Source organism: Pelodiscus sinensis, chromosome 9 (assembly GCF_049634645.1).
Source record: "Pelodiscus sinensis isolate JC-2024 chromosome 9, ASM4963464v1, whole genome shotgun sequence".
NCBI classification, from domain to species: Eukaryota; Metazoa; Chordata; order Testudines; family Trionychidae; genus Pelodiscus; species Pelodiscus sinensis.
The window spans coordinates 33,576,093-33,588,854 of NC_134719.1; the positions used below are offsets into that span (position 1 = coordinate 33,576,093).

The 12,762-nt window shown below is 45.3% G+C and overlaps 1 protein-coding gene across 11 annotated transcripts in view; it reads right to left on the bottom strand.

Annotated features, from left to right (window-relative positions):
* The window catches only part of HFM1 (helicase for meiosis 1), a 155,894-nt gene that overhangs the window by 57,626 nt on the left and 85,506 nt on the right, over positions 1–12,762 (bottom strand). For all 11 annotated transcript variants that reach the window (XM_075936496.1, XM_075936499.1, XM_075936502.1 and 8 more), the window contains 2 exons: positions 12,315–12,412; positions 12,101–12,232 (listed from right to left, as the gene is read on the bottom strand). In XM_075936496.1, coding sequence (XP_075792611.1) covers positions 12,101–12,232; positions 12,315–12,412 — 230 coding nt within the window. The remainder of the gene's footprint in view (positions 1–12,100; positions 12,233–12,314; positions 12,413–12,762) is intronic.

Here is a 12,762-nt window from a genome sequence, read left to right on the forward strand (position 1 = left end):
ACCTCAGACCATTTCTCTAGTTTATCGATCATTTTGAATTATGACCCTATCCTCCAAAGCACTTGCAACCCCTCCCCATTTCATATCATCTGTAAACTTTATGAGCGCACTCTCTATGCCATTATCTAAATCGATAAAAATGTTCAACAGAACCAGTCCCTAAACTGACCTCTGTAGAGCCCCACTTGTTATGCCCTGCCAGCATGACTATGAATCATTAATAACTACTCTCTGAGAATTGTTATCCAGCCAGTTATGCACCACCTTATAGTAGCCCCATCTAGGTTGTATTTCCCCAGCTTATTGATAAGAAGGTCATGCAAGACTGTATCAAATGCTTTAGTGAAGTCTAGGTAGACCACGTCCAATGCTTTCCTGATCCACAAGACTTGTAAAACCTATCAAAGAAAGTTATCAGATTGATTTTACACAATTTATTCTTTACAAATCCTTGCTAGCTGTTACTTATCATTGTATCATCTTCCAGATGTTTGCAGATGAATTCCTTAATTATCTGCTCCATTATCTTTCCTGGCACAGAAGTTAAGGTGACTGGTCTCTAGTTTCCTGGGTTTTTCTTGTTTCCCTTTTTATAGATGGGCACTATATTTGCCCTTTTCCAGTTTGCTGGACTCTCTCCCAACTTCCATGACTTTTTAAAGATAATAGCTAATGGCTCAGATACCTCCTCTATCAGTTCCTTGAGTATTCGGGGATGCATTTCATCAGGCCCTGGTGACATGAAGACATCTAATATCGTTAAGTAATTTTTAACTTGTTCTTTTACTATTTTAACTAGCATTTACTATATTAGACATCCAGTCACCACCAACCTTCTTAGTGAAACCAGAAACAAAGAAGTCATTAAGCATCTCTGCCATTTCCATGTTTTCTGTTATTGTTTTTTTCTCTTCATTGAGCAATGGGCCCACACCATCCTTAGTCTTCCTCTTACTTCTAATATATTTGTAGAATGTTTGCTTATTACCCTTTATGTCTCTAGATAGACTGAGCTCGTTTTGTGCCTTCATCTTTCTAATTTTGCCCCTACGCAACTGTGCCTCGGGCTTCCTGTAGTCAGACGCTGGTCAGTTTCAGCAGCGGCTGACTTGGGGACGCCTGGGGCAGAGCAGCTGGGGTGCTGCTGGGTTGCTCCAGTAGCGCCGAGGAGCCGCGCTACTGGAGCAACCCAGCAGCACCCCAGTTGCTCTGCCCCAGGTGCCCTGATTCAGCCCTGCAGACCAGGGAGACGTGGAGCAAAGCCGCGGAGCACGCCCGCAGGGAGACAGCTCAAGCGCACCCGGGCTGTCCCGCTGCGGGCGTGCTCCAAGGCAGACCAGGGAGACGGGGAGCAGCTTTTCTTGCCCCGGAGGACGGGGACGGCGGACCGCGGCGCATCTGGGCATCCCGCCGCTCCCATCCTCCGGGGCGAGAAAAGCCCCGTTTGTAACTGTGGATCCAACATAAGTCGGATCCGCGTAACTCGGGGACTGCCTGTACTGATTTGATTTTGCTCCAAGTCATGAAGAATGGGTCCATCAATGGCTATTAGTTAAGATGGGTAGGAATGGTCTCCCTAGCTTCTGTTTGGCAGAGGCTGGGAATGAGTGACAGTGGTGGGATCGCTTGATGTTTACTTGTTCTGTTCATTCCCTCTGAGGGCACCTAGCATTGGCCACTGTTGGCAGACAAGATACTGGGCTAGGTGGACAGTACTTTTTTGAACCCTGTTAAAGTCTTAGTCTTCACTACATCCTTTGGCGAGGACTTCCATGGGTTCACTGTGTGCTGTGTAAAGAAGAAGTTACACACCTTGTGCAGTAATAATGGTTCTTTTAGATGTGTGTCTCCTGGGGGTGGTCCACTGTGGGTGTCAGACTCGTCCCAGCACCGCAGATCGAAGATCTTTCATCCGTTGTCTGCTGGACTGTGCATATGCGGCAGCCATCTTGCAGCTTTTTGCGCTGTTTCTGGTCACGTGGTCCAGCTCCCGCCAGCTCCTCCTGATTGTCGCAGTCTGGAAGACATAAGCAACAGACTCCAAAGAGGAGGAGGGCAGGTCATGGAGCACCCACGGGGGCACACATCTTGAAGAACCATCGTTATTGCACAAGGTGAGTAACTTCTTCTTCTTCTTCGGGTAGTGTCCCCATGGGTGCTCCACTATGGGTGATTCCACAGTAGTAGCCAGAATATGGCGGTGGGTGTAGAGTCAGTTTGTTGCCACTAAGGAAAAGATCGCAGTGGCTACTGCCGTGTCGGAGATGATCTTTGGTAGTGCGTGGTGGTTTGTGAACGTAAGGTCAGAGAACCAAGTCACAGCTCGGCAAATGTCCTTGATGGGAACTCCTTTGAGAAAGGCTGTTGAAGATCCCACTGCCCTGGCAGAGTGGGCTCTAATAGTATGAGGTAAGGTGATGTTTCTCAGTTCATAGCATTTTGCGATGCAGAACACTATTATAGTCGATATTCGCTGTGATGAGAGTGGGCGGCCTTTAGAACGGTCAGCTAGCAAAATTAATAGGTGTTGGGACTTCTGTATATTGCGGGTTCTTTCAATATAGAATGTCAAGGCCCTGCGGACATCGAGTGAGTGAAGACTTGCATGGCATTCAGAGGAGTGTGGTTTTGGATAGAACACGGATAGGATAATTGGTCCGTTTATATGGAAGCTGGAATTGACCTTGGGTAAAAACGATGGTTGTGGGTGTAGGATGACACTCTGTGGCGTGAAAATGGTGTAGGGAGGTGATGCCGAAAGGGCTGCTAGTTTTCCTACCCTGAGTGCAGATGTGATTGCTAAAATGAACACAACCTTCATGGTGAGAGAGTTGAAGTCAGATCTGGCCAAAGGTTCGAATGGTGGCCGCATCAGGGTGTCTAGGACCAGATCTAAGTTCCAGGGGTCCGGAGGCTGTTTGTGTTCGGGAAAAAGGCCAGTCAGCCCTTTGAGAAATCTTCTCGTAGTGGGGCGCGAGAAGGCGGTATAGCCTTTGCTTGGCTGGCAGAAAGCTGTGATAGCCACCAAATGTACCTTGAGAGATGACAGAAAATCCGAGATGTTAGAGGTGCAAAATATACTCCAGAATGGAATATAGAGGCATTTCATAAGGATTCAAGTTTGTGTGTGAGCACCATTCACAGAACCTTCTCCATTTATGAAGGTGTGTATTATGAGTCGAAGCCTTTCCACTATGTAAAAGAATATGGTCAACAGCTTTCGAGCAACTTATTCCTTCTTGTTGGAACCAGTTAGGAGCCAGGTGGACAGAGCGAGGTGATCTGGTTGTCGATGAAGCAGTTGCCCGTGATCCCGTGTCAGTAGATCAGGCTGATTGGGAAGATGATACGGGGGATGAGACAACATGTGGAACAGGTAAGGAAACCAAGTCTGGCGCGACCAGAATGGTGCTACTAGAATTAATATTGCTCTGTCCATGGCCACTTTCTCTAGGACCTTGTGGATTAGTGGAATGGGAAGAATGCTTACAGAAGTTGTTGACCCCAGTTGTATAGGAAGGCATCCCCCTTGGATGCATAACTCAAGCAGGTTTATATGGCAGAGAGATTCCTGGGCCAACCAGTGACCTTGAGCTTGTTTGTCCAGCATATGGGCCCCCCCCCCCCCGCTGAGCAGGGATGCATCTGTTGTGACCTGGATGGTTGGCTGGGATCTGCAGAATGGTATACCTGACAGTATGTTGTGGGGGATAGTCCACCACTTCAGGGATGCTTGGTACAGTGACCATTCTGTGCACGTCGTGTCTGTGAGGTGTGTATACTGTAGATATACAGTGCTGAAGGCATTGAAAATGTAGTCGAGCATGTGCTACAACGTATGCTGTCGCTGCCATGTGTCCCATCAACTGCAGACAGGTAAGTACAGGGACTGTGGGGCTAATAGTGAGAACCTGTACGAGGTCCTGGATAGTACGAAGTCTGGAGCCGGGTAGGTAGGTGCGTGCTGTGACGGAGTCAAGGCAAGCACCTATAAACTCTATGCTTTGCTGTGGTATGAGGGATGACTTTGGAGTATTTATTATAAGACCCAAGGTGTCGAAGAACAGTCTTGTTGTGTTGACGGCACTTGAAGCATTATCGAACGATCAGGCTCTGAGAAGGCAGTCATCCAGATAGGGAAAAATGATGATTCCTAGTCGACGTAGGAGGGCCACTACCACCACCAGTGTTGTTGAGAATACCCTGGGGGTTGACAAAAGGCTGAATAGCAGGACTTTGTACTGGTAGTGATCGGAGCCTACCAGGAACCCAAGGAAGCGCCTGTGGGCTGGATGAACTGTCACATGGAAATAGGTGTCTTGTAAATTGAGGGATGCAAACAAGTCTCCTTGTTCGAGTGCCGGTATGATGGTCGTTAGGGTCACCATCTTGAAACGTTGCTTGCGTAAGTACTGGTTGAGATGGCGAAAGTTCAGTATAGGCCTCCAACCCCCAGATTTTTTCTGTGGTAGAAAATAACAGGAGTAAAACCCTCTCCCTTCAAGTGTGATGGGTCCCTGAAGAGGGACGGGAGGAGGGAAGTGGTTGGGGCAAGAGATATCCTGTGTTTCTGGCCAGGACATCTAGTAATTGCAGACATGCTGTTAAGAGCATATCTCCTCCTTGATATCTCCCAAACAGATGATCTATTCTAGAAGAGGAAGTTACTTCCCTCTTATAGATGAGCATCCCTGGGGGTGCTTCCACATTAGGTGCTGAGCATCCCAGCGCTTCTCGATGGATTTTTCTCTAGCAGTGCATTGGGGCCACCTGGTGCCATCGTGCATGCATGGCCCCTCCTCCCTTCAGTTCCTTCTCTATCCAGAACCCAGCAAAGGATGTTTGATGTCTTATTACAAAGGTTTTCCGAAATAGAGGGGAGGAAGGGAGGGTAGTGGTGTACCCCCAGGAATGCTCATCTTGAAGAACATCAGTTACAGAAAGGTGAGTAATCTCTTCGAGAGAGAGAGACTTCCCTGGGGGTGCTACACATTAGGTGACTACAAAGCAATACATTCTATGAAGGCAGGGACTTCAGATTAGGTAAGTATGACATTTGTAGTACAGCTTTTGCTAATTTAGAAAGTTGGAGAGGTCCCATGGCAAGTGTGTGATATCTTGAAAAAGTGCTCTTTGAGGACCATGTGGCCGCTGCACATATGTCCTCCAAGGGAATTTTCCTTAGATAAGCGATGGAAGTGGCAACCGCTCTTGTGGAGTGTGCTCGGATTGGAATCGGCGGAGGTAAGTCATTTAGCGAGTAGCATGTAGCAATCCATCCCGAAATCCAATATGATAATCTCTGTGACAATATTTGATTACCCTTGCTGTGATCTACAACAGACACAAAGAGTTGTGGAGACAATCTGAAAGGCTTGGTTCTATGGATATAAAAGGAAAGTGCCCTTCTGACATCTAGCATGTGCATCTGTGCTTCAAAGGCGTTGGTATGAGGCTTTGGTAAAATACCAGTAAGCATACTGTCTGGTTCAGGTGGAAAGAAGAGCGCACCTTTGGTAAGAATTCTGGGTGTGGTCACATAGTGACTTTATCTTTAAAAAAGATGGTAAAAAGGTGGTTCAGACATGAGACCCGCCATCTCAATCACTCTACGAGCTGAGATTATTACCACCAACAAAGCCGTCTTTAATGTTAAATGGTGCAGGGAGCATGTAGTCATAGGTTCAAATGGTGGCTTCATGAGTGTTGTTAATACCACGTGCAGGTCCCAAGGTTCTTGAGGGGCCACAACGTCTGCGTATACAGCCTGTGGACATTTTAGAAATCACTTGGTTATCAGGTGTGCGAAGACTGTGGTGTCTTCCACTGGTATGTGGAAGAAGAAGTTACTCACCCTGTGAAGTAACGATGGTTCTTCGATATGCGTGTTCCGTGGGTGCTCCACTGTAGGTGTTGGGCTTGTCCCGGCGCCACGGATCGGAGATCTTTTCCAGCCATGGTCTGCCGGACCGTGCATGCGCGAAGCGCGGCTCGTGGCTTTTCGCGCCGTTTGCGTGCACGCGGTCCAGCCCCCGCCAGTTCCTCCTGCCTCTTGATCTGAAAGATATAAAGTAAAGAACTCCGAAGAGGGGGAGGAGGGCGGGTCATGGAGCACCCACAGGACACGCATCTCGAAGAACCATTGTTACTTCACAGGGTAACTTTTTCTTCTTTGAGCAGTGTCCCATGGGTTCTCCACTGTAGGTGAATGTACAGCAGTAGCTCACGAATGGAGGAGGGTTTGGAGCTAACATGCAGTAACCGAAGATAACACAGCTGCCGCCACCGCTGAGTCTTATATTAAAAGATTCGGGATGGCGTAGTGAGTGGCAAAGGTTAAGCCCGAAAACCACGTGGCCACTCTATAAATCTCTCTCAGTGGAACTCCCCTGAGGAAAGCAGTGGATGTGGCAACTGCCCGAGTTGAATGGGCTCTCAATGTCGACGGCAGTGGTTCGCTTCGCAGATTAAAGCAGTGTCTTATACATTGCACAATGATGGAGGAGATGCACTGTGCAGTTAATGGTCGGCCTTTAGAACGTTCCATTACTGATATTAGTAAAGCGTCTGTCTTTCGGAATGGTTTAGTTCTTTCGATATAAAAGGCCAGCGCCCTCCTCACGTCCAGAATGTGTAAACGTGCATGCTCCGGAGAGAGGTGAGGTTTGGGGTGGAAAACTGACAAGACTATAGGCTCATTGATATGAAAACATGAGTTCACCTTGGGGAGAAACCCCGGATGTGGTCTCAATATCACCCCTTGATGGGTGAATACCGTGTAGGGAGGTGAAGATGATAAAGCAGCCAATTCGCCGACCTTCTCACAGATGTAATAGCCAGCAAGAAAATAACCTTCATGGATAAAATATGAAGGTCACACGTCGCCACGGGCTCAAAGGGTTTTCCCATCAAAATATCGAAGACCATTTTGAGGTCCCAAGGGTCCGCCGGTTGAGTGTGGTGCGGATACAGATTGGTGACTCCTTTGAGGAATCTCTTCATTATAGGATGGGAGAATAAAGTATATCCGTCGATAGGTTTGTGAAAGGCAGTTATTGTAGCAACATGTACCCTAATGGAGGTGTAGGAAAGGCCTGATTCTTTGAGGTGTACCAGATAGTCTAGAATGCTCGGTTTCGGTGCAAGAGTTGGATTCATGTTTGTTCGAGAACACCATGATGAAAAACGAGACCACTTTGAGAGGTAGGTAGTTCGCGTGGATGCCTTTCTACTATTTAGTAATATGTATTTCCAGTTTGCGAACATGTTATTTCTGACCTTTGGAACCAACTAGTTACCATGCCGTCAATGCTAGGTGATAGACCTGTGGATGAAGGGAGCCATGATTCTGTAAAAGCAAATTGTGTTGTATTGGTAATGGATACGGGGGACGTATTGACATACGATGGAGGTAAGGATACCATGTCTGACACAGCCAAGAAAGGGCTATTAGGATTACTGTGGCTTCTTCCCTGATGATTTTCTCCAAGGTCCTAGGTATTAGAGGCGTCGGAGGGAATGCATATAAGAGGCCATGACTCCAGTTGTGAAGAAAGGCGTCCCCTTTCGAATTCCGGCCAAGCCCGGCTCTCGAGCAGCATTGGCGATACTTTGCATTGCCGTGAGTAGCAAACAGATCTATTGACGGAACCCCCCAGCGATGAAAGACTGTGGAAAGCACCTTGGGATGTAGCTCCCACTCATGGTTGGGGGAGAAGTGTCTGCTCAGGGTATCGGCTGTGACGTTGTCCTGGCATGGAAGATACTCCGCTATTAAAAAGACATTGTGTTGGTTGCAGAAATTCCATAGGCGCACCGCTTCTGCACACAGGGAGTGAGATCTGGCTCCACCCTGTTTGTTTATATAATAGACAGTTGTCATATTATCGGTGAGGATTCGTGTGACTTGTCCTCGGATAATGGGAAGAAAATGTTGGCAGGCATTTCATACTGCCCGGACTTCCAGGAAATTGATATGCATCAACGATTTGTTGGGAGTCCATAAACCTTGCACTTGTTTGTGCTGTAGATGGGCACCTCATCCAATGAGTGACGCGTCTGTGGTAAGCTGCACCGAAGGTTGTGGGTGATGAAACAGTACTCCAGACAGTAGGTTGTCTGGAATGGTCCACCAGGCTAGCAATGCTTTGATGTGATTGGGTACTGCTACTGTCATGCATACGTCGCAGATGTTTGGGGGACAAACTGTGGCCATCCAATGTTGGAGGCATCAAAAACGTAACCTTGCGTGTTTGACGACGTAGGTCGTGGAAGCCATATGCCCCATGAGTTGTAGACAGCGTAATATGGGGACTCTTGGGCTGATTCAGAGTATCTGAATTAAGTCCTATATTGTCTGAAACCTCGTTGGAGGCAAGAGAGCTCGTTCATGTATAGAATCGAGATTAGCTCCAATGAACTGTATCGATTCATGTGGTTCCAGGGATGACTTGGGTACATTGAGAATGAGCCCCAGTGCTTCAAACACTATCCGTGAAACGTTTATGACATGGTACTCTTCCTGCAGCGACTGAGCTCTGATTAGACAGTCGTCGAGGTACAGAAAAATCATCACCTGGAGATGCCGAAGATATGCAGTCACTACAGCAAGGGTCTTGGAAAAAACCTGCGGAGCCGATGAGAGACCAAAGGACAGAACCTTGTACTGAAAATGGTCTGCGTCGATTTGAAAGCGTAAGAATCTTCTGTGTGCTGGATGAATAGCAATGTGAAAGTACACGTCCTGGAGATCAAGGGATGTGAACCAGTCCCCATTCTGAAGTGCTGGGATAATCGTAGCCAGAGTAACCATTCAAAACCGCTGCTTTCGGAGATAACGATTGAGAGCACAGAGGTCTAGTATCGGTCTCCATCCCCACGACTTCTTTTCCGTTATAAAATATCTGGAATAAAAGCCCTTGCCCCTGAACATTGTTGGTACAGGCTCTATCGCACCGATGGTGAGTACACAAGTGACCTCCTGCCTGAGGAGGCACTCGTGAAAGGGGTCCCTGAAAAGGGACAGGGCAGGAGGGGAGGGGAGGAGTCTGCCACAAGGCTCTTGCCGGTACGAGTATGGCTGAATTGACAGGTAGAGCTATCTTAGCGGATAGTGTCGTTTGGAGGATGTTTGTGAGATCATGGTGAGAGTCTTGTACTTCTTCCATGGTGATATTTAAATCTGTTGCAACTCTTTTAAAAAGGTCCTGAAAGGAAGAAACATCCTCTGTATTGTTAGAGGATGGAGGTAGGATTGCCTCCTCCATGGTAGAAAAAGAGTTAGGCTGAAATAAAGATGCAATAGACAAATGTGGAGAGTACAGATCCTCACCATCATTTCTGTCAGTAGGTACATAAGGAGATTTAGTCAGAGAAGTGTGAGGTTTCTCTAATTGTTTGGTTTTAAATGGCCTCTTCCTACATTGTTGCTGCGGCCATTGATTCCACATTTGCCACTATGGAGGACAAATCATGAGTGGAAGCATCCCTGGGCATAGAGTCCAGGGAGATGTTTGTGTTGGGATGAAATTTGGTTGTGCGGGGTTAACTGGCATTCCTGATCCCTCTGAGTTTGGACACAGCTGTGATGAAAACACAGCCAAGTCATATCCCTCTTCCATTGAGAGGGGAGGAAGGTGATTCTGTATAATTAGAAAAGGGGGAGTGCGGATATCTGTTGTCATTCAAAATAGGAGATTGGAGTGAGTGGCTGCGGTGCCGTGCTGCGGTCCTGAGACTTTGTTTGAGGTGGTGCTGAGGCAAGCAGCATCCTGCTTGGTGCCACATTGTTCGAGGCAGGCATGGTGTGGCCCGTTGCCTCTGAAGGGGCAGCTGTTTTAGCACTTTGGCGTTTACTGCGCTGTTCACTTGAGACATCTGGGCAGTCAAAAGTGCTTATCAGAGGGATCCGATTGCCTGCCAGCACAGTGCCTCTTAGGGGAGTGCTGAGGCAGTGAGCTTGCCCATCTATTTGCAGCTTCAGGGGATTTATCCCTTTTGCCATCGTAATCTGACCCGAGCCTGGGTCAGAAGAAGGGTGTTCACCCTTATCAGCCTTCAGCATTTTGACCCTGAACTATCTATCTTTACGTGCCTGTGCTTTAAGCTTAGCACAGTATGGGCAGTCTTTCTGAGAGTGCAAGTTGCCAAGGCACTTGACACAATTGTCGTGTCCATGAGAGGCTGGCATTGCCTCATTGCAGAGTGCACAGCGTTTGAAACCGGGAGATCCCATGCCACACCTATGATGTAACGCGCACTGTCCAATCTGAGGGTTTTTTTTTTTAAAGTACCACTAGCACACTAAAGCAATACTAAACAACTGAATAAAAACTAAAACTAAACTAACTAGAATAGTAAATTTCTATAACTATGCTGAAGAGAAACAAGAGCACTGAAGAGTTCCATCGGAAGCCGGGGACGGTAGAAAGGAACTGAAGGTGGGGGGACAGCGCATGCATGATGGCACTGGGGGAGGCCAGCGCACACCACATACCGCATATGCACAGCTCCCGATGCACCGCTAGGGAAAAATCCGTCGAGAGGTGCTGGGACGCTCAACACCTAATGTGGAGCACCCTCAGGGACATCTCTCAAAGAAGTTACCAGTTCCTGTGAATACAATAAAACCACTATAGGCCCTTTTGCCACAAATACAAAAAGAGCAGAAAAAAGAAACATTCCCCACATAAAAATGAACCCAACAATTTTGAGAGCACTCACAAAATGAAGAAAAACATGAAAAATATTGGAAAGAATATGGACCTAATTCTCATTTACATGATGGCCCCTTCACAATGTACATTTACTTTCACTCCCAGTGCATTATAAAGGGACCTTATTGTACAAGAGAATTAGAGCCCGCAACAAACTTCCTTGGAATGATTAATTTAAAAAAAGAGCACAAGTAATATTTTGTTCACATATAAACAGTGTTATGGATGAAATAATGATCAAGTGCGGAACCTGAAATACAGATACACAATGAGAAGAAAATATGACACCACATGAACAATTTACAACATTAGAAGACAAAGTCAGAATGGATTTGTTTGCCCTCGGAAGGTATGACCACCTGATCATAATGGACTATTTTAGCCACTTTCCAGATTGATAGTGCAAGATAACACAGCTTCAACTATGATCACTAAGTCCGTATTTGTATGTCATGGACTTCCAAAGATTGCAATGGACCATGATTACAGAATGCATAGATCTAGCTAAAACTTATGAAATTCAATATGATATTTTGACACTTGCAAGAAAACAGATTTGAATAATTTGGACTCTGTAGAAAGAAAGGGAAAATGGAATTTATTTAGCACTACTCAATCATAGAGCGATACAGTTGCAATGTGAAAAATCACAAGAAGCTCAAAAAAGTGTAGTGGATCAATTGTCTTTTCAGACTATTTCAAGGACAGTGAACAGACTGTTAAAGACAAGGGTAAGTCTAAACACTCCTTACTGCAAATACAGAAAAGTGCTGAAGATTAATTAGGTTGGTTGATCTGTACTACCACTGTTCCCTTCTCCCATACAGCATCAAGACTCAGCTGCAGAGACGCAGGTAGCAAGATTAGATTAAAGCAGCATAAGTCTTTTATTTATTTTATATGCAATCTACTATTGTTAGGGAAATAAATAAGTTATTTTAAAGCCTGTCACAGACATCAATAGCTAATTTCATTTGTCATAATTATGTCATCATTGAAAGTTGCCCTGAGTGTAAAAAGACTATTACTGAGGAAGAGTAATTTAACGGACAGTTACATTTTCTTTATAAACATTTATCTGATACTACAAGGTCTCTGGGGGAAAAAAGTTCCTTAAATGTTTTCTATTGTGTATTTTTGTTCTTATTCCAAGATCTAAGTTTTCATTCTAGTTACTAATCCAGCTAAGAATTTATTAATTCTGAAAGAATTTCTACTGGTCAGTCAACTAATCATCTTTGCAACAATCTTTCCCACCATGATTCTGGCAAATGAAAAGATGGAAGACTTATATAGTTCAGAAAATGGGTCTTCCAGTTTATAGTGAAGTTAGTGGTGAACTTTCACACACTATTATATAAATATTGCTTCTTTTTGATACCTACCAATTTTTTCTAGCTGTTTGGATACATGCAGAGAATTTTCCCACAGTTTGCACCTAAAACACTTAGCTAAAATCAAAGAGTTTAATAATGCAGAAAAATTGTTTTTACATGATGTCAGAAACTCAGACAACCCTACAAAAGAAAAAAAAATTAGTAATTTAATAATACAGTTTTTATTAGTAAATATATCAAAATGTTTTAAATTGTAACATACATTTAGTAACTCTTAAGCCATTTCTGAAAATTTTGCCTATATCTTGTGTCAAAGTGAAGTCCTGAATAGGAATGCATCCTAATTGAGCCTGAATAAGACTGAAAAAGAAATATATCTTAGCACAGAAACAACAGTAACAACAAAAGTATAGTAAAACATGAGTCAAAGTCCCCATTGGGGGGGAAAAAAAGGCAATTTCAAGATAAAAGCACCATTGTTTGGCATCTATTGGCATGAACCTGCATACAATGAAGTCAATTGGGCTTCATTTGCACGATTATTTCAGAGTAAGCTATTCCGGAAGAAATACTCCAAAATAACATATTTTGAAATAGCGCATCTACACTACAAGGAAGCCTGTAAATTAGTCTGAGGCAAGTGCCCCTAATGTGGATAAGCTACCTCGATTTAGAGCTCCAGGAAGTACGGAGGAGTCATTAGTTTGAAT